This window comes from Talpa occidentalis, unplaced genomic scaffold (assembly GCF_014898055.3).
Source record: "Talpa occidentalis isolate TD23 unplaced genomic scaffold, MPIMG_talOcc4v2.1 talOcc4.7, whole genome shotgun sequence".
NCBI classification, from domain to species: domain Eukaryota; kingdom Metazoa; phylum Chordata; class Mammalia; order Eulipotyphla; family Talpidae; genus Talpa; species Talpa occidentalis.
In genome coordinates this window covers 111,065,811-111,088,589 of record NW_023605083.1, presented here as the reverse complement: position 1 = coordinate 111,088,589, position 22,779 = coordinate 111,065,811, and the positions used below count along the sequence as shown (strand labels likewise).

General features: G+C 38.9%; 1 protein-coding gene across 1 annotated transcript in view; it reads left to right on the top strand.

The window, feature by feature from the left end:
- ANKFN1 (ankyrin repeat and fibronectin type III domain containing 1) overlaps nt 1–22,779 on the top strand; it is a 577,395-nt gene that overhangs the window by 534,232 nt on the left and 20,384 nt on the right. Inside the window, exons 21-24 of the mRNA XM_054689196.1 lie at nt 7,392–7,558; nt 10,173–10,323; nt 11,887–12,055; nt 20,534–20,700. Of these exons, the coding sequence (XP_054545171.1) occupies nt 7,392–7,558; nt 10,173–10,323; nt 11,887–12,055; nt 20,534–20,700 (654 nt within the window). The remainder of the gene's footprint in view (nt 1–7,391; nt 7,559–10,172; nt 10,324–11,886; nt 12,056–20,533; nt 20,701–22,779) is intronic.

Genomic DNA, 22,779 nt, shown 5'->3' with positions numbered 1-22,779 from the left:
TGTTGGGTTTGATTTTCTGGAAGTTGATTTCATATGAAATACATAGGGGTGTGTGTGTAGGTGGGGGCAGAAAACACAGATACTGTTCGTGGCTTGCCTCTTCACCTTTTATAAGCAAGTGCTAAAAGAAACATTTAAAAATCATAATAAATTGAGCTTTTACAGGGTGACTAATACACTAATTCCCTATAGGGATAAACGGGGGTCTGGGCTACCTTCACTCCTAGAAACAGAGCACAGCCCCCAGCATGATATAATACCTAGTTTCTCCTAGACTTATTACATTAAAAATGTGTTACAGGTGCAGAAAAATTCCAATCTGGAGAAAGGTTGTTAGAGAAGGAGACCAAAAATAGAGGCAAGATCAGGTTTCCACACAGATCCAAGTGGAAAATTTACCCCCGCTGACTGGCACATTCCTGCTTGATGTCATTCCAACCCACCCCACTCTCCCTTTCCCCCCCGACTTCATCTGTCTCCCCTCCTTCCCATGCTGGTCTTACACTGCAGAGGAAATGAGGAATAAAATGACTAGGTTTGGTATCCACTTTCTCCTAGAGATTTGAGATCTGACATCAACTCAACATGAAAGTAGAGATAGGTCTTAGTGGTTGCCCAAAGCTGTGTGGTAATTCCCAGAATGCCGAGCCACAAACCACTGTCTCTCCTTGGAGTCAGTAGAGTGATGACCCACTAGTCCTTATTAGAAGCCTGGGTTTCTTTCTGCTACATCACTTCTATCTTCTGGGGCAACACTCTGGAATCATACTGACTGAGTCCACTTTTTCTAGTTATCTATCTAGAGCAAATTATCTACCTTCTTATCTCTGGTATTTTCCGCCTCTTAAAAAACTACTTCAGAGGGTTCTAATGAAGATTAAATGAGTAATTACATAAAGCATAAGATATGTAGCACCATATGAGTGCTCAATAAATTTGAGTGATTTTTATTATGTCTCAACTCAGAACTATCCAAATGGTCTTCACCCAGGAGGTTTCAAAACAGATAAAGACTTTAACAAAATCTAGGTCTGTAACTAAGCTAATCCCAAGGGTCTCAGGGAAACTCTAATGTCTAAACCACTCAAATTCCTGACCCTCTCAAATCGAGACCTTTATAGCAGGCCTCTCTCATATATCTATGAGGAGGAGAGAAATCCTTTCCACACTTGTCTGGGAAAGAAAAGAGAGTTATTATGGACAAATTAAGAGTTCCTCTGAGCAAACTAATTGACAATGAGAATATTTCCACTAGGGAAGCTCCTCTCAAGTACTGAGTTACTCCAACCATGGATCTTTAGAGGTCACTCCAATAACTGGATGCTTCATGGGTGAAAACTTTCTCTGAAAATTACTCTCTCACATTTGTACTAGATTTTTTAGAGCATTTTTATTTTATTTTATATATTTTTTACATCATTTTTCATTTTTGCACAATGTATGCATTTTCATCTTGGCTATAGTCCCCATACAATTCCCACCCCCCTTGTTTTGATCCTACTCCCTCCTCCCCCTCTGTAGTGTGTCTCTGGTTTATAGTTGCTTGTTGATTTTGATTTTTTGTACTAGATTTTATAACACTTTGTCATACCATTGAGCATGTCATTGAGAGTTTGAGTGGATAATTTTTTTTTGTCCAGCTCACAAATGAAGCTTCAGATTTTAGGAAAATACCTTTCAAGGTCATACCAAAAAAAAAAAGCAGGAACTAGGTCGGGTACAAGTCATTTTATTTCTACCTAGTCTTACCCTTCCCATTCTACTAAGTTCCTTTTGTTTGGGTCCTTAAAGTGTGATCCTAGAGAAACTGTGGTGAAGCTTATCACCTGCCCCTGCTTTCATTCTCATCTCCTTAGCATTCCTTGTCACCCCCAGAGTCTCCTTCTTATACTTGAGATGTCCAGAACCTTCTACTTCTTCTGCCCTTTTTCTGCTTTACTCCACCCTACTCCTACTCTTTCTACCTCAAGCATCCTCTAACATGGGAGTCAAAAACTGCAGGAATAGGAAGATTAATGGAAATGAGCTTATTGAGCTGGGAATAAGAAACAATTGTGTGTACAGGAAAAACTTGTTCATTGATGGTCATAGCAGAATTATTCATAATAGCCAAACAATGGAAACAAAAAATTCTAACAGCTGATGAGTGGATAAACAAAATGTGGTATTTCCATGTAATAGAATAGTATTCAGCTGTCAAAAATGAAATACTGATCCATACTACCACATGGATGAATCTTGAAAACTTGCTAAGTGAAAGAAGTCAGACACAAAATGCCACATATTATGATTCCATTAATATGAAATATGCATAATAAGTAAATCCATAAATGTAGGAAGTAGATGAATGGGTCCAGAGTCAGGGGGGAAAAAGGATTAGGGAATGACAGCTAATGAGTGTCAGTCATGGAGGTTCAGTTATATAGTGATCAAAATGGTCTAGAATCAGGTAGTGATGATATGTGTACAATATTGCGACTATGCTAAAAAACCACTTAATTTTGCACTTAAAAGGGTGAATTTTATGCCATGTGAATTATATCTCAATATAGAAACAAATGGATATAATAAGATGACAGTAATCTGGAGAGCACTTATACCACCTAAAATGCACCCTTATTCAGCCTTAGCTAGTTGCAGTGGAAGACAGTGGTCCTGCTATTGACATATTTACCAATTTTTAAAGAGAAGTTGAAAATCTTGAGTTTTGGGATAAAATGCCTTACTTCTAAAAGTTAGAAAATAATTCATAAAATTTAATTTCTTTGCAGTCCACATAATACAGAGTCCACAAAGATCGCTGGCTACCATTTTATGGACTTTACCATCCCAGGACTATTCAGCTTCCATTCAATGAAACAAAAGTGTATACATATTGGAAAGGCATCTACATTCCTCTAACAAACTCTTAGGTTATCAAATCAATGGAGAAAAGTTAGATGTACCCTCCCAACTCACTGCACCAGCAAAACATATTCTCTCCCAGAGGTCCAGCCCCAAGCCCCACTACCTCTGGGCCTCTCACTTCATATTTAATAAACATTTTTTGAGCACCAACTAGGTGCCAGGAACTCTTCTGTGTGCTATAGGAAAAACAAATGAATAAGTCAAGATCCCTGCTCTCAAGGAGTTCAGTCAAGGAAGGGAGACAGACTTGTAAACAAATCAAGGTAATACAAGGCAGAATTAAACCAGAGCCTGATAGTAGTACAAACAGCGTACTATGGAAACACAGACAAAGCAGCTATTAATTCTACCTGGAAATATCAGGGAAGGCGTTGTAGAAGAGGTGACATTTGGCTGAGCCATGAAGGGTAAGTTAAGTTCACCAGGTGGAGGGAAGGAAAAAAAAAAAAAAAGAGAAAAGTGGGAGGAGGCAGGAAAGGAAAAAAGGTGTGGGTGGGGAGAGGGAGGAAATTGAATGGAGAGAATTAAATAGAGAGCATGGTAAAGATATGAGGCAGAAGTTGGAGAAGTCCACTCCCTTCCTTAAGTCCAGAATGGATCTCACACAACCTTCTCAAGGTCTTCATCACACGATTAGAGCACACTCCGAAATGGGCTTTCCACGAAGGGAAGAATCATGCCTTACTCATCTTGATGTCATTGACATCCTAGGACAATGCCTGGAACGTAGCTGGTGTTAAATAAAATGAGTGAATTCATGAATGAGCAAGAAAACATTTTAAAAGGGCAATTAGGGCAAACATGGGAAAGGACAAAAAACAATGCATTTTTGCTTGAAAAGACACAAAGATCTATAATGGAAGCAAAAGCTAGAAATTCAGGTTAGAGGTCAAATCAGACAATATATAAACCCATAGGCATTTGATTTGGTGTAGGCCTTGCTCATACACCTCAGATTAGGAGAATGCGACAGCTTCATTCTCTGCCCATGCATTTCTCAGGCTCCAAAAACATTTTGACTAATATCAGAGATGCAAAGGCAAGCAAATAAACAGTAGATTTTCTGTAATTGTCTTTTAAAAAACTGAATGAAAAAATGAATAACTCCATCCCAGAATGGTGTTATTTTTTTACACAACCACAGTATGTTCCTAACTCACATTCTATTTGTGGTCAGTTCTGATACCCACATGTTTTTCTCTCATACTCATACCCATCCTATATTTGTACTCTTGAGTTTGGGTCTTTACGAGCACATTTTCTTATTAAGTTTCAACCCTAATTATGATAGGCTTATTTTTCCAATGCATAGGGTCATTCAGAGCTTTATTATCATTTTCCAAAAAACTCAAAACCACACCAAATTTGGAACCCACAAATTTGATACACACATTTTTCATTTGTTTGTCTGGAACACTGATAAATAAGCTAAACAGATTGGGCCTCAGGACTAGTCCCTATTGCGCTGTCACTCACTATGTCTACTATTCTCAGACCATCTCCATCATTGACAAATCTTCAACCCAAGTATTCAGCCCCATAAAGAAACGTGGTCAAGACTCTACTTTTCCCAGATTATCTAGTGCAACATTACACTGAAGATGTCTTCCTTGTTTGTGGTTCCTGTTCTTTTATATTTAGAAATGAAAGTTGTCTGTATGACCTGCCCTTCACAAAACCATGTTGCCTCCTATTTAGTGCCTCGGGATTTCCTGGATGACTGCAAATTGATTGTTTAATGGTTCTTTCTCATTTTCCCCCAAAATCAATAAGTTGGCAGTCTTTAATTACTAATGTCATCCCATGATTTTCCCCTTCCCATTTCCAAGATAAGCATTTTGGCCCTTTTCTGGTCTTCAGAAAATTAGCTAGTTCTCAATCACTGCTCAAAAATAATGATTTGTTTGTAGCTACATCTGCTTGTACAGCAAGTACCCTTAGGGTGCATATCATAAATTCAGCTCACCTAAATACTTCCATTTTTTCCTCTCTCATTAACCATTTCCCTCTCCTTGATTATCTGTTCATTTCTCAAAATTTCACCATGACTGAACTTTTTTCCAGCCAGCTACTGACCTATAATCTGTCATGAAGAGACAGGGTAAAAGATATTAGCTCAGCCTTAATAATATTCTAATATTACTAAAAATTCCTTCCTTGGTACAAAGGATATAAAGCAACAACAACAAAAAAAAAACTTAATCCCATTATTAATTTCATAGTCTCGTTCAGGAAAAGAACATAGAAGAAAAATACAATCTAAGTGTCTACATTCTACTGTACGACTTGACATCTACTATAAAATTGATTTCAGTATAGTTTCAGTATATTGTGTTCATTTGTGGACTCATCTGTTTTTCTTGATCTCTTCAAAAAAGGGATCACACCATGTTCACCTGAAACCACAGTGTCTCCCATAGTGCTCGAACTCACTATGGTTGATAAAGGGTGGAACGGAGGAGACATCACGCTTTAGCACATGTCAGACATCGCAGATGGCTAATTCTACAGAAGGATCGCTCTTCCAAAGTAGAGTGGTCAAGGAAGGCCTTATACTCCTCGGTTCCATATAGAATTTTGTACAAGTTTAAATGTTTTTCTCCTCTTTGCCTTCCCCACATTTAATCCCAGAGTCAATTCTCTCTTTTTTACTCACTTTGAAAATCAGGCTAAAATCTAGCCTGTAGGACTCAGTTAGCTGACATGTCACTCTTTACTGTTTCACCCCTATATTGCCCAAATGTTTTTTTTAAAAGTCTTACCTTTTGATATGGGGGAGAGTGTCCTGTACTTCCAATTACTTATTGTCTGAGTTACTCTAATCATATAGGGCAGCAAAAGTCACTACCTAAATTGTTCACTCAAGAACTGACCACATACAAAACAAAACTCTGCTCACATATACCTCTTTGCTTAACTAGGTTGGCACTCCCTATGGCACCAACAATTTCATCTTCTGTTTGTGGAATATAGTGAAAATTCAGTGTAAATCTATTATAAGATAATTTTTTTAAAAAAAATACAAAACTGTTGAAGATGAGATTCACAGTTCATCAAATCACATACAAAACTAATGACAATTGAGAGTCTAGCAGTGGTAGATCAATTAACAATTTAAGAACATAAAATAAACATGATCCTTATTTTTTTTAATATTTATTTATTTATGCATACAAGAGCTGGGGTACAGGCCAGAGATTGGGAGTGGGGCTTGAGAGGATTCACCAGAGTCAGAGCGGGGAACAAAACAGGCCGATTAACAAAAGTACACTGCTGAGGGGAGCAGTGAGTGAGTCAGGAAAGGTCTGCTGCACCATGTGGGTTGCTCCCGGGCTGGCCAGGAATCAAACTCGTGCTGCAGAGTCTGCTGACCACTCCCTAGTGCGGTGCTCAACCCCTTGAGCCACCAGGGAGGCCCTCATTGTCCTTATTTTTTAAAAATATTTCAGGACCTCCCCTGGTGGCGCAGTGGTTGAACGCTGGGCTGCGAAGCTGCCTGCAGCTCTGCAGCACCGGTTCCATCCCTGGCCACCTGCGAGGGTCCCACATGGTGCGCAGACCTCTCCTGCCACACCCACTGCTCCCCTCAGCAGTGTATTTCGTCAGTCTGCCTGTTCTGTTCCCCGCTCTGGCTCTGGTGAATCCTCTCACACTCCTGCACTTCTGACTGTACCCGGTGCTTGTATAAATAAATAAATTAAAAAAAAAAAGAAAAACAGATATATAAAATAAATAAATAAATAATAAATATTTCAAAAATTTTAATGCCAGGAAAGAATATATGAAGGCCTCCAATAGTCTCCTAAAAATTATCTTCATGATCACATTGTGAAAACCAAGTATGAGTATCATTTCAACTATCAATCAAAAAAATTAAGTAAAAAAGTAGAATACTTGAGTCTCCATTCTCAGAATTAATGAATAATTACAATGTAAATGTTAATAATATAAGGTGAATAAATCTATTGCTCTGACTTTTTTTGTTTGATTTTTTTCAAGATCATCAAATCTTTTGTTTCCTCACTATAAAATGTTGATTCTATTTTAAGTAGTGTCATTTAAAATGGGCTTGATACCAGTTACCCTGAAATGTCTTCCCATACTGCTTCATCAGTTTTTACACTTGCAAATTTGTTTCCTTCCCAGCTAAACAATTAGCCCTCAAAAGACAAAAATCATGAATTCTAATTTTCTTTAGTACCTGCCTCTGTCACCATCAGCCCATTCCCAAATACAAACTATACACCTACCCCTGGCCCAGAAATCTGAGAAAAATAAGCATCATAGTAAATTAATGACCTTACTTGGAAGTTAATTCTTTGGAAGATAAGACTAGCTCTATCACCCACATGTCCCCAATATTCATGGGGTATTGAAGGTTTCTTACCTAATTCTTAGCTTAAGATAACATGGTTGACCTAAGAAAGGAAAAGCTTTTGAGATTATCAAGGTATTTTTTGTTTTCTTTTGTTTTTACCCTACAGGATATTCTCGCCTATCACAAAAGGAGCCATCAGCGTCTCTCTCCTGGATTATATCTGGGTTACCTAAAGCTATGTAGCTCTGTGGATCAGATCAAAGTTCTTGTTACCCAAAAGTTGCCCAACATTCTCTGTCATGTGAAGATCCGTGAAAACTATAACATTTCCAAGTAAGTTGTCAGCAGTTTGAATTTTCCTTGTGATGAAACAATGAGTTTGATGTGCCAGAAGAAACTGAAGTGTTACCTCCCAGTGTAGTTTCTATGGTAAGAATGTCTCAGCAGCCAACACACTGGAGTAAAGACAAAGCTGGGTTTTGACTCTAGGATAAAGAGGACTTGTGTAGTATTGGTTGGTGGAAGGAGTGATACCATTTATAGGGGGCCTGTCCTTTCACTTCTCTCTGCCTTCTTCCTTGTGCAAAAATTAATGTACAACTGGTTAATGAATAGATGTCCTTTTATTTCAATACTGCTATTTCTAATATATTTTTAATTATAATCTAAAAAGTCATTTATTGAAATATTTCTTGTGGAAATAGGTTCTGACTGAGCAATTGATTTCTCCTTAATCTTAAAGGACCCCCTACTTTCATTTTCCCCATTCCTAACTCTCTAGCCTGAGAACATTGTATATTTCCTACATACTTTATGGTTCTCTAGGGAAGAAAAGAAGTAACAAGTTCTGAGCTTCTGGAAACTGCTCTATGATTTGGCATTATGGCAAATTACTCTGTTAGCTGTGGGAAAGTTGCCCAATCTTGGTAATCAGGCTCAGCTTTATAACTAGTCTTAGTAGGCCTCTGAAAGTCTACTATAATGAACTGAATTGTGCTCCACATGAAAAAAGAAAAAAAAGGAAAGAATAGATAAGAAAATAACTGTCCAGAGTTCATCAGACTTCAGAGCATAAATCAGGTTCCCAGTTCCCAGTTGTACCTATAGTGTGCTTCAAAGGAGACTCTAATTTGGTCATTTAAAAGGTGGTTCCTAAAGTCACAAGAGTTTATTAACTATAATACCCATGGTGTTTATTTACTATGATTTGATGGCAATGAAGGAGGTGCTGATCATGAGATGACGACGATGATGATAATGGTGGTGTGATCTTCAAGGAACTCATTAGCGACCATATTGTCTTCTTTCACTTATCAACTACACCTCGACTTTAAGTCTGCCATCTGGTGGTCACTTCTACAATCAACATTAGTTATCTCCAGTCTAGCAGAGGCTACAATGCCTTATCCTTAGACTCAGCAATAGTAACTTTCATCCATTTTCTAGATTTGTATTTTAAGGTGAGGTTATACCAATGGATTTTCTCCATTCCAAGGATCCAAATTTTATTTTTACAAAAGATTCCAGCAGCCTTTATTCTGCCATCTCCCTCATCCTTATAGACTAAACTTATCAGTTAGTGGTAGATATTCCATGGTATTCATGCTGGCAATTTATTTTCCAATTTGATTGCTCATGCTATTTTAGCAAAGTGGCCCTTTAGGTTTTGTGTCTACTTATGCAAGTCAGAAACCCCTCATTTAGTTCAATATTAGTGATGAGTGAAAATAAATAGCCCCCAAGTTCTCAAAGATTTCAATTATTTGTGAAACCAACAGTATGCCCAGACTGGAATAAGATTTTATTTTTTGCTCTTATAGGGACAAAGGGGAGATTTTCCAGAGTCTTTTCCAGTATAGAAATGGAAACAAAACATATCTTGAAAACAGAAACTTTTCTAAGGGGATAGTTGATTAGGGGAGTGTTTTCTAATGGAAATTTCATGCCATAATAAATTTAGTTTTCTGTTCCACCGATCAGAGCCCTGGTTGGGGAAAGCCCTCAGAGGGCTTTCACAAGCATGGGGACATATGTCAGCACCTCCTCTTTCTGTATCTGGAGAGAAGGACTTGCCATTTGTCTCTAGCCTATCTCATGAGAGCATATTGCTGTTCCCTGCAGTTTGGAGCAGGAGAAACTGGGCCAAGTGAATGTGTTTAGAGACTTGTACTAAAATACCTGTGGAAACAATGTTGCCCAAGAGGCATTTACCTTGATCTTTTCAAGCTTCTTTTGAAGAGCAGCCTTTGGGGGACAAACCAGATGTGCTTTCCTCCCACCACCATTCTTTTCCTTTCCCTTCTGTGTGACATTTGGAAAAGTTCATTAGGAAGGATTATAGAGCATGGAGAATAAAGACACAGATGACTGGTTTGAAAAGAGGATGGAAGCAGTGAAGTGTGTCCCCTGGTTCCTTTTATTGGAATTGTCTGGTGTTCCTGTTTGTGATTCTCCTCAAGCTTTGGAAGGGGAAAAGAAACCAAAATAGTCCCCAAGATTACAACAGGCAAGGGTTGAAATGTGCCATGTGGTTTGTTGCCTGAGTTGGACCAGAGTCCTGTGGTTACCCAACTCCTGAATTAACCAGCAGATGCCTCTTTAAAATGCAGGGTCTTAGAACTTATAGGAGATCTTCAGGAAAAGAAAAAGAAAGATAGTCAGGAAACTATTACAAACGATTTCAAAGTTTCAGTCTCCAAAGTTGATTCATATAAATTAGAGGTGCTGTTGTGAGACACATGGGATTTGATAGGTAAACTAAGCTTTAGTTAGAAAAAGCTTATTTAAAAGTTTATTTGGGTGGTAAAGAAGTTCAAATTTCATGAATTCCATTGTTTTAACCACCAAAAATTGGTTGTCCAGGTTCTAGACATATATACTAAAAATGTTTTGCACTGTGTTCTGAACTTTTGTTATATTTCTAATTTTAACTTGACTCTACATACAGAGAGGAATGGGAATGGGTCCAAAAGCTTTCTGGCTCTGAATCTATGGAAAGTGTGGATCATACTTCTGACTGCCCCATGCAATTGTTCTTCTACGAGCTCCAGATGGCAGTGAAAGCTCTCCTTAAGCAGATTAATATACCTCTACACCAGGTACTAGTCTTTACCATTTTTATCTTCCTTTTATTGCTAATGGAAACTGCATTGTAGCATAAAACTCAAGAGGTAAATAAATACATACTCATATACATCTATATGTATATATAATTTCCATTAGTTTAAACATCACATTGCATGTGCATACAGGTTTTGAATTTGATGCCTACAAGTGGACCACTGGCTGTACTTCTGCCACTTGTCTCTAGAACTTCATGTTGATTTCTTCCAAGGTTCCTAGACCCTATAATACATGTTCTGATTAAATAAGGGAAAATCATTGTCTAGCCAACTTTGAAAGACAACAATTTTCAGCTTCAGGGTAACATGAAGCAAGTAGAATGAATGAATGAATGAATGAATGAATGAATGTTAGATATACAAGTGATTTCTCTAAGAACAGAAGAGCAGTGGCAGTATAACCTATAGTGATGGCCAAAGCTGTGTCACAATATCTTTCCACAAACAGAACTTACTGTCAAAATGATTGTCTCATCTGAATCAAAATGTGCAAATCTAATCTACATGAATAAGCAACCTCAAGAAAAACTGTTGGCTTAGATGAGAATAGTAAAAGTTTGTTAGCCTCTGTCTAGTAAGTTAACATGTTGTAGCATTAGATTAAATTCTATATATTTTTTGGCATATATTCACCATCTTCCCCAGCCAACACACACATACACACACCATCCTCTATACACACAGACAAAATGAACCAAGTTTGGCCTGTAAACAGGAAGACCATTACAGGAGTGACTGGCTCTCTTTTAATAACAGAGAGACAACCATGAATTGGCCTCTGACCCAGGGAGGTGGGGGCAGGTTATAAATTAGAGATTCTAAGGGTGTTCTTCCATTTGGGATACTGCTCTAATCGTAAGTCAATACTGCAAGCCTCGTCCAAAACAGCCAACACTGAAGAAGAATAAATTGCATAAGACACCATTAAGACACTAGAAGAGCAACTGGATTATTACAAGGGTGGCCATGTACTGTGGAGTAGGAAAAAAATACCAGCTCTACTTGTGACAGTAGATACTATTAAAGGGTTTCTTGAGCTTAGCAGGTTTGAAGCAGCTCATATTTCACTGGTGACTCTGGGCTACATATACATGTTGGGAGAAGGCTGCCTAACTGCCTAAGAGTGCATACAACATTTTTTTTTTTGATACTTGTAAAATTTTCTCAGTCCTTGGCCAGAAACTACATTTTTCCCCCTTAACCAACTTAAATTGAAACTAGTGGATTTTTAATTCAATCCATTTTTGTTGCTTCATGTAATTATATTCATCATTTTGAAAAGCCCACAGAATGCAATCATTTTCTGCTTTTATAAGAAGCATAAATGTTGTTTTCAGAGTTTATGTGGAACATTACTGCCTTAAATCTTGATTTTATATAGCATTATTAAATGGGCTGAACCCTAATATTTATGTTGTATAAAAATTCCAAGCTTGAAGTCGTGTAATTTTGTTAGATGTTTTATGCCAGTTTGGTGTTGTTTATGTAAGTGCCATGTTGTAACTCTCCTATTTTTCCTCCGCGCGTGTCCCTCTGCAGGCAAGGAACTTCCGCCTCTACACACAGGAGGTGTTGGAAATGGGTCACAATGTGTCCTTTCTTCTCCTGCTCCCTGCCTCAGACGACGTCTGTACAGCCCCAGGACAGAATAATCCTTACACCCCACACTCAGGGTTTCTTAACCTCCCTCTTCAGATGTTTGAACTTGGTATAGTAGCTTGTTTCACCTAGAAATATTAACCCAGCCTCCTTATAATAAAATCACAAAGTTATATCTGTTCCCCTTGTCCCAGTGGAGGGTCAATAAATCACATGATGGCTTTGGCAACAGCCCTTCCTAGAACTGTGTACAAGTCTGAGAGAAAGCAAAGCTCCAAAACTATGTGTCTGAGCGATAATTATTGAAACCTAGCTAAGGCCCATTGGAGAGGAGGGAATTTAAACAGAAAGTTCAGTTATCAGGCTGCAGTTCTTGCCTCCCCTTTGCTTTCTTAAAACATAAATACAAGAACTGATGTTTTCATGAAAAGCACCTCTCTCTCTCTCTCTCTCTCTCTCTCTCACTCACACACACACACACACACACACACATACACACACACACACCCCTCTCTCCCCTCCCCTCCCTTCCCCCCACCCTTTCTCTCCTCTAACTGAGGTAAAAATAGTGAAATTAAAATGTACAGTGTCTACCACTCTGAAGGGAAAAGAGTCTAACTTTAAGTAATGCTGATTTATCAAATAGACCCTAATATTAACAGACTGTAAGTCCCTCACAGTCTACTTGAGAAACTGACAGGGTCTCTCAGGATGCAATATTGCAAATATAATTGTGGGCTTCTGAATTGTGGTAGATCTTGTCCTGACTTTCAAAACAAATAGCCTGAGTCCCAGTTTCTCTATTTTTGCTGAGACCCCTATTGCCCACTGAAATGTGAATAAGGAGGCTTTGTCTCCCCCATGCTTCATCTTATAACAGGTCAATAAGAGGCAATTAGCAAGAGTCCCATCAATTCGAATGAATTGTATGTCTTGCAGGAGCGCAAATGACTGGGTGGGGAGAATGGAGACGGCTCTCTTTGGACTGCTCCCCAGCCACCAGATTTAGAAGCAGACAAGGCAACTGCCTGATGTCTCATTTTGAGACCTGGGCATCTGAATCTGAATTTATCCCTTGGGGATAAATGGCTTAAGCTTCTCAGTTTCCCTTGCTCCAAGCAGTTCATATGCCCAAAAGCTGATGAAAAGCAATTGTTCTTTTCCAGAGGAGGGACAGTTATTAAAAGGAGCTTGAATCCAGAGCTTAAAAAATGAGGCTTGAGAGTCCTGGGTCTCCTATTATGTGGCACCACAATCACTTAACCTTTCTGCACCTTTTCTGTGTCAAATGATAAATAACATTGACCACACCACTTCCAAGGGTCCTCAATGTGAATGTGACCATTTAATGAGTTCCCCATCCAGAGAACATTATTAGCCCATGATATAACTGCATTGCTGTTGTGAAATACATTTTGGGTAAAGGCATTTCAATTCAAGTCATTAAGCAAACATATTGGGTGCCTACTATGGAGATTCAGAGGTGAATAAAATAAAAGCCCTGCCTTCAATGAGCTTTCTGTACAGTGGTAGGAGCAAAATATGAACACAAATTACTATTTAATGAGGTAGCGTGTACCCTGTATCAAAAGTATTGAGTGATATTGAGAAAAGAAAGCACAAAGAATAGATCAGAAAGTTGCCTAGAAGGAGAGGATATTTGAAGTGGGTGTAAAAATTGACAGGATGTTAATAATCATGGATAATAGGAAAAGCTTTTTTGCAAAGAGTGCAGAATATGCAAAGACATTAAAAGAAAAGAATTCAGAGGCAGGAAAGGAACAAGTAGTTTGATTTGACTAGCTCAGAGAAATGATGTTAGGAATAGAACACAGGTTGTGCATAAAAGTTGGGGCCACTTGGGGCAGTATCTTAAGAGTCAGGCTGAGGACCCTATTTAAGATGGGTTTAAAGCAGAATTAGGGAACTATTTCAAAGGTTATTATAAAAGTCCAGTGTTAGGGTAGAGATAAAAAATAGGAAAAAAAAACACAAATGTCATTTGGAGTAATCAATGAGTTTGGGTAACTGAATGTATGTCCCCATGGTTGTCAGTCTCAAAGAATATTAGGATATGCTGCCATTGCTATAAATAAGGAAGTCAGACATAAGAAGTGGTTTGGGGGATGGAAGAAAGTAATTCATTTAGCTCCAAATATCTTGAGTCAGAAGGAGCTAATTCAACAGTCAAGTGGACATGTCTGATTAGCAATAGAAGTGCAGGAGAAAAAATAATAAACTCAGAAATTTGGCTAATGTCTATTGATAATAGCTGAATTCATGAAAGTGAATGATTTCCCCAGGGATACTTAACTGACAGGGAAAATACTTCCTTGAAGAGTATACTGTGAGTCCATTCTGCATGAAATGGTCATTCCTGTTCCATCATCACAGGCAAAAATACATGAGATTCTTTTCCTAAGTCTCATTGGCCTTGGTAGGAACAATCAAATATATGGTATCAATCATATTAGTGATTAACTCCCACAGTCCTGGAGGACCAAGCCCCAAAGTTGTCCTCTCTACCCTGCTTTGGGGGAGGCTCATGCACTGTTATTGGGCCACCACATTTTGTCCTACTGTTGTTAGTCTCTATTCTACAATTTCTATCTCCATCCATTTGTTTATTAATTCATCACCATGTATTTATTAAGTAACCTACTACTTAATAAATTATTAAACTACATTATTCCAAGTATTAGAGAATCAGTAATGGACAATATCCTCATGGAGCTTACATTCTAGTGAAGAAAACAAATAGTAAACCAATCATCAAAAAAAAAAATATTGTGAATGTCAGAGATTCATGAAGATCATGTTAAGTTTCCAGAAAAGACCACCTGGTTGGGCTTAATTCTGTTGGCATACATAATTCTATTGGTCTTTCCTAGGGACCAGGAGGAAATGTTGCTGATAGCAGGAAATTCACCTACTCCCTAATACAATACTTACTATACTCCAGCACCAGCATCAACATTTTTTAAAATGTTGCTGGGCTGTAGTAGGAATAAGGACAAACTAATCCCCAAGCAATCTGAACTTACCAAAAGGCAGATTATCATAGCTACTTCCGCCATTACATATCATCCCACTAAGCATTTAACAATATCCTCTGTAGGATTGTAAGAGCTTTTTATAGTGAACCCAAGTCCCTCTTAAGAAAGATGCTAACCAATTTTTATTTTATTTTTATAAGTAGGAACTTCTGTCTTCATAAATCAATAGCAAAGTGTGAAGAGACACACTAAGCATTTCTGAAAGGACAATGTTGTAACTTCAGCAGAACTCAGATTTTTAGTAACACAGAAATTCTAATAAAACTTGGAGAGGTGCAAATTATGGAATATGTAAGTGACAACAGAATAAAGGAATACATTATATTTCAGTTTCACTTGTATAAGTCATCCCTGTCTGGATGAAAGTATTTGAGATCTGGCAAACCCAACATGTTCCAGACAGTGGCCTGAGTGAATCATAAATAACTTGCTAACCAGCTATGGAAAACTGCATGTGTGCCTATTCCAACAAGGAATCTAGCAAGGACAAATTGATAAAGCTGCTTAGCCTCTGTCTCTTGGAGTGAAGACTAGGATGGGCAAACCCATCATGTATTTCTTCACAGCATTTCTAGTAGGAGGAGACAGGAAGACTGTCATACAGAAGAGTGTTGTGAGATCTCTCTAGCAGGGTTGAGCTGAGCAAAATGATAGAATATCTGTTACACAGCCTGAGAGCTGACATTCCCCCATTGTTTGGGTGGGGAGAGGGTAGCATTCCTCTGCAATAATAAAGCATGTACCTGGAAACTAAAAAAGGTCACTATTTATAGTGTTCCAGAGACAAAAGGCAAAGCAGCATTGTGAGTCTTTAGGAACGCTCATGGCTGGTGATGTGGCCTTGAGGGTTTTCCTAGCCTGCCCCAAGGTCATCCTGCCCTGACCCTGCAGGCAGTCAGAATGACAACAGGCCTACAATAAGGAAAGCTATATTTTATGATGTCCTTGGCTCTATGATTCATACTAAGTAGCCTAGGAAAAAAAAAACACTTTTTTAAAAGTAGGGAATTTAAAAAATATATTTTGAAGGCTGATACATATTTTATAATTCAGTATTTGGTTGCCTCTGCCATTCAACAAACAGTTACAGAACTTCTACTGTATGCCAAGGGTTGTGCTAGGACTGGATATCCAGACATTAAATAGGTACAATCTTCTCACCAGAGGCCTAGAATTCCAGTAGAAGATACAGGTATCTATGCCAACAGTCCCACTACAACGAAAGTCATGCTAAAAGAGCTAGGCTGTTGAATTTCAGAGGAAAGATATGTAATCCTTCTTTATAGAGATAATAGTTTAGCTAAATCTTGAAGGATAAATAAACACTCAGAAAAGGCAGGCAGAAAAGGGTAACCATTATAAGCAGAAAGAACACCATGCACAAAGGCTTGGAGACCTGGGAAAATGTAGCTCAATTAAGAAAACTCCTAGTAGCTTATTGTAACTGCTGATTAAGGCATCTAGGAAAAGTGACAGGGGGGTGAAACTAAAAATTTAAAAGTTCGATATCATGAAAGTCCATTTATGCCACTGTAAAGCAGGCAGACTTTATCCTCCAGGCAATGGGGAGGCATTAAAAAAATTTTTTAAGGAACAAAATGGTATTATTGGTTTTCAGCAGCTCTGTGGAGGGTGGATTGCAGGAGAGCAAAGCAAAGGCTGTGAGACAGTGAAGAGACTGGTCCAGGAGGCAAAGAGAACCTGAAGCAAAATATCCCTGCCGGGGTATGGAAGAGAAAGCAGTCACAAAAGGAATTTAGGAGTTAAAATCAGTAAGACTTTGTGATTGATTTAATGTTGTTGAAAAGCAAGATGGAGGAGACAGAGTCTGAATAGGGTGCTGAGATGGATATTGCCGCCATCTACCAAAACAGGAAATATGAGGGGGAAACAGGTTTGGGGGAGGGGAGAGATGATGAGTATAGTTTGACAAATGATGAGTTTTGAGGTGCCTGTGGGATATCTAGGCAGTGAGCCTAATGTAATCCAGGCCACAGGCTTACAAGAAATGGCACTGTCTCAGCCCTCATTCCTAATGCCCATTTTTCATGATTTAGTATACCAGTCCTGAATTCCAACTGTCAACTCATTCACTACCAGGAATCTTTAGAGGAGCATCTTGTGCCCAGGTTCTTTCTGACACAGGGCAAGGAATTATGGAACAAAACTGACCCCAGAAGGTAATCTCACTGATTACTTAGCTTGCAAACTAGATCACATGACCTAGAACAATGAAGTCTTTACCAAGTTAGAGATCTTTAGGGAAAATACCCTAGTATCAATCTCATCCTAATATCCTAACTATTAATTGCCTCATTCTTTCTTGGGAGATGGGGCAAAAGTGTGAACAAAAATTTATTTTGTACCTGATATGTGCCATAGGGTGAGCTAAGTACGTTACATATATTCTTTAACTCCAGATGAGCATTATGACCTTTCTTAGATATGAAGAAAATGGGGTTCCTAATGGTTATGCTCCTGTTACCAAAAAGGCAGTAAGTAGCAGAACCATGATTCAAACCCAGAGGTGTCCAATACCTAAGCCTACTTTCCACTCTACTTACTCCTAACCTGATCTCTAATGTTGATGCTGACTATGTACGTGCAGAGGACTGCATTTTAGTATGACACTATCTTATACAGAAAAAAAGAGGGAAAGAAAACACCACAGAAAATGAGCCTTAGTTGGTGAATTACTAACAAATCATGTGGTTCAGAGAATGCATTATTGTAGCCTTTATACCATTTTGTCTGTAAAATGCATGTGATTCACATTAGAAAAAAATTAGAAGCTTCCAGTCTATCCTCTCCTCCTCAGTGATGGCTACCAAATGTATCATTGCTAAACCACAAAAGACTATGTTAAAGTAACATTTGTTAAAGTAACATTAAAGGCTCTGGATAAAAACCACTAGAACGAAAAAGTGAAACGTTGTAGTTGAAAGGTTCTCAGAGCTGACTGTGGTGAGTGGCACGGGTGGTGTGGGCCTTGTGGGACCACCCACTGATCTCCACTTGATCCAGGGCTCCCACCGCAAGGAGACACAACAAGGGAAAGTTGTGGACACCCTGGCGTTTTAGAATTCAGATGGGACTGATAGTGTTTCTTTTAAAGAAATTCCTCGGAGCCTCTCTCTATCTTCCCAGCTATGTTTCAGAAAGAAAAGGAAAAGCTGGTTTTTTTGACAACTTTGTTTAGAAATGCAGGCTGGGATATACTTCACTCTCTTCACTCTCCAGCCAGGAGAGGACATCTGTCAAGTGCTAACAGGATATAATCCCTCCATGAAGGCATAAAGACACATTCAGGGAGCTGCAAGGGTCAAGAGTAAGCTACACAGTGAGGGTGACTCTTTCCTATAGAACTGCCATCCCCATCACAGATCTGAAACACACCCTTCGCAACAGGAAAGTCAAAGAGCACAATGAGGAAAGAGAGAAGAGGGCAGGAAAATGAGATTTTGGAGGGTCTTGCCTCCTCAGATCAGGGCATGCATTTATTTGTTCATTCAGTCAATAAACACTGAGAAGCTACCATGGGTCAGGGTTTGAGAAGGTATAGGAGACATGGTTCCTGCCCTCAAATCACATTCTAATACTGAGGCAGACAAGTAAACACTTAAGTACAATAAAACAGGGTAAGTATCCTGATTTATTTAGAAAAAGTGCTATAGGATGCCAAAAGAGAAAGAAACTGGTTCTGGCTAGAGGGGAGGAAATATCAGTGAGATTTCACTGAGAAGATATTCAAGCTCAATCTTCAAGAATCAGAAGCAGCTGGCCTGAAGGTACTGGTAAAAAATAGTATTTAAGGGTAAGGAAAAGGCTTGCTAAAAGTCTGCAAGTACAAAGGACTTGTGATGTGTTCAGCTTGACCACAGCTCAGGGTCAATGCAGGGGGAGAGGTGGAGCATGGTTGTCTGATGGGAGCTGTGTCTTGAAGACACAGTCAAGTGCCCCAGCACGGGAACTTTCCTTGTGGCAGTAAGGTTTTCGGATTTGATCCTGAAGTTGAGAAGGTGCTCTGTCCTTCAGCAGGGAAGTAACATGAAAAGTAGATCATTTGGAGGGAGTTCAAGAGTCTGTCATTTGCTGAGAGGCGATATGAAATCAGTTTTTCCGCATGTCAGCAAGGAAGTGCTGGAGCAGAGGAAAGGGGAAGGCAAGTTAGATACCAGAGAGAAAAAACAACTCTAGAGCTGAGACTACCTGAATGGAGGAACACCTTGGAACAGCGCATAGTGAGTGAGCAGGGGCCACCGAAGGCCTCAGCCCAGTCTTCTCTTCAACCTGCGTATAGGGGGAACAAACAGAGCAGGTTACTGTTAGGCTCAACTGATAGTCCAGGAAGAAATCAAGCAAGGAAGCAGGCAGCGGTAGGATGTGAATTGTAAGGTGCACAGAAATCTCTCAATATGCAGAGAAATAAGGCTCTTCACTGATGCCTAGAGAACACAGCTTGCCCCATTTTGAAGCAGCATGGTTTTAGTTTTATTAAATGGTCAGGTCTGAGTCCTTAGAGCAGAAGCCCCAGGGTAGTATTTTGACGGACTTGCCAGAATTCCTCACTAAAGAAGCCAGAAAAAAAAATGTTTTCACAGATTCATTGAGTTATAACAGTCCTATTCCCCAAACATGGGACACATTGGTATGGTCAGAGATACAATGAAAAGGATGCCTGGAGGGTGAGTCTCCAAATTTAACAATGTCCAGGAAGAGAAAGGTACCTCACTAGTGTGAACTGGGATGATTTTCTGATCCCACTAGAATCTGAAGTGGAGAGCCAGTAAAGGAAGTGTGGAAAGCCTGCCCACCTCAGGCTACCTACACAAGGCTCAATCCCACACTCCTCTGTCTCTCCTCCATGATTCCACAATGGAGGTGAAGGTTAGACTGCTTCCTCTGGCCTCTGACCCACTATACTTTGAGGAAGGAAGGCCAAGATTGCTGAAGACAAAGTGGTGTGTCAGGGGATTCTTTATCCTTCCAGGGTAGCTAAGGAAGAGAGGCAGGTGGAAGACCAGAGTCCATCAAAATGGGTCTTTAGGCAAGTTTTCCAGTCAGAAAAAACAACATCCAGAGAAAAATTCATCTTGTATCTTATAGAATGTTGGGCTTTGGAAAGGAACAAGTAAGATGCACGCTCAAAATCAGACGTGGAAAGCAGACCTAGGTTTCAAATTGCTCTTTGGATTTTCTTCCTTTGAAGTGATGAGAAAACTTATTTTCCCAGAGATATATATACACGCACTCAAACCCAACTTAGGGGTTGAACATAAACTGTAGCTTGAGCCAACCCCACTTCCCCACACCTTACCAGGACTCAGTAAACCTTAAAAGGGAACACTGTCTGACTAAAGCCAGACAACTGGCCCCTTAAGAACACATTTATAATTTATTTATGGCTTAATATTTTCCACTGATAGGATTAATAAATCATGTTTTCATTCAACTTGTTTTCTCTGAGGTATGAATTTCTCTATTTTGATACCAGATCTTAACATGTTTTATTTTGCTTGTCTATTTTCCAGTTCATTTTTGCAGTTACAGGGAGAAATTTATTAGTCTGTATTGCCGCCTTTCTGCTGTTGTGGAGCTGGATTCTCTGAATACCCAACAGTCCCTGAGGGAAGCAATCTCAGACAGCGAGGTTGCAGCTGCCAAACAAAGACACCAGCAAGTTTTAGATTTCATTCAGGTAATAGTTTGTTTCTTCTGAGGTAACAGGAAGGGGGCAAGATGGGAAAGAACAGCAATCTGGGCTGATTTATATATCAAAGTATGCAAGTAGCCATTGATTTGGTTAAAATGTGGGACTTGGGGAAATGTGAGTTTTAAAACAAAGGCTTAAGAAAAAGCTGTAGATAAATCACAGTAAGAGCTGCACCAGCCAAGGGGTGGGTTGGGGTGGGGTGGATAGAAGTGGCATCCCATATTGACGAGAAAACCCACTGCCAGATGTAGTGATAAGAATACAATTACCCAGTGGCCCACTGACAATTCCAGCAGAAAGAAAAATTGAAACTCAGATACCTCCAAAGCAAAAGCGAAGGAAATAATCCAAATAATCTTTATGTTGACCCAAAACTAGTCTGACCTAAGATTCTTCTTGCTTTCTCTCTAACAAAGTTGACACTTTTATGTGTGACTCCATCAGAATATGTGTTCCCTGTCCACAGTCTTGTCTGAAAAGGCCTTAGTTGGCACCTCATGAAAGGGTGAGAGTTTGTAACCAGTAGTCAAGAGAACGTGTATCTGTTCTGAAATTGCTTCTAAATCCCTTGGGCAAATCTTAGGATCTTGTACCTATGTGTTACTCAATTCACAAAATGAGTATAATAACAATAACCTCCTGATGAATATCACTATAGCATAAATGCAGATCAATTTGATTACTACCAGGTACCAGGCACTGTATGGGAGAGACAAAGTTGAATAATACACAGTCCCTGACCTGAAGGAGTTTAAAATCCATTAAGTTAGACAAAATAATGTGTGCAAATACTACTTGCAAAATGTTAGGTGCCAAAAGGGAAGTATAAAAAAAGAAGTTCTATGTCAATACAAAGAATTAAAATTTCCTTAAATGTGTAGGTATAAGAAAAACTGCCATAAAGGGTATAACTGATACCTGAGCTGGGCATAGAGGAGTAAGTGAGACTGTGGTGAGGAGAAATAGACTGAGGGACATTGGAAGAAAAAGTATAAACAGATAAGGCAGAGAGTGAAAAAATAGAATTTGGGGAATGATAACTACTACTATTGGGGCAAAACTGAGTGAAGGTCAATAGTGAGAAATTAGACAAGAATGATAGTAGCAATTAAATCAAAGCACAAAGACTTTTAAAGACCAAAGTAAGAAATTTGCACTTTATTCTGTAGCAAATAGGGACTTATAAAGATCTGGAGAAAGTTAAGCTACAGATTATCATAACTGTTTAGGGTAGATATAAGAAGGGCGCTGGGGGGTGTCTCTCCCAGAACATGGTATGGCCAAATTGGTTGTTCACAGTAAGCAAGCACCCATTCTCAATGGTCATGCTCACTAAATAATTTGCATAGCATTCTCACTAAATTTGCATAGCATGCTCACTAAATAATTTGCATAGCATTCCTGGATTTAAGAAGACACTAAGGGCAGGGAGATAAGAAATAACAAAGACCTAACAAGAGGAAATGCTATGAATCTGGGGCAAATCTAAGTCCCAGTCTCCTCAAGTATAAAATAGGGATGATAATAATGGTACTACTTCACAGTGCTACTGAGGAATTCAAGAAGATAATGCATATAAAAGCATTCAACAAAGTTTCTGCTACAATAGGTATATAACTAATTGTATATTCATTTTGTTATTCATTAATAAAAAGGGGAATGTTTTTGAAACATGGATATGCAAGATTTCCAAGTACTCAGAAGAAGATATTACAATACACTTGCACTGTAGTTAGCAAACAAATCTTTAGGATTAATTTATTTCTCTCACCAATACCTTAGGTGACTTCTCAGATGAAATATAAACCTTTCAAAAAAATTACTTGTTCTCTTAACCTGAGCCTATAGTATTTAAAATTCAAAATGTTTACATCGTTTATTTTATTTCCAGTAAAAATGGAACATGGCTGGGGGGAGATGTGGGGAAAGTAAGAATGAAGTATGAGAAGAATATGAAAGACTGACTTATCTTTTGAACTCAAGAAAAGGGACAGTGGAGCATATTAAGATTAATGACCAGGAGTCGATTAGTATACATTATTACTTCTGATAAACTCTGGAGTA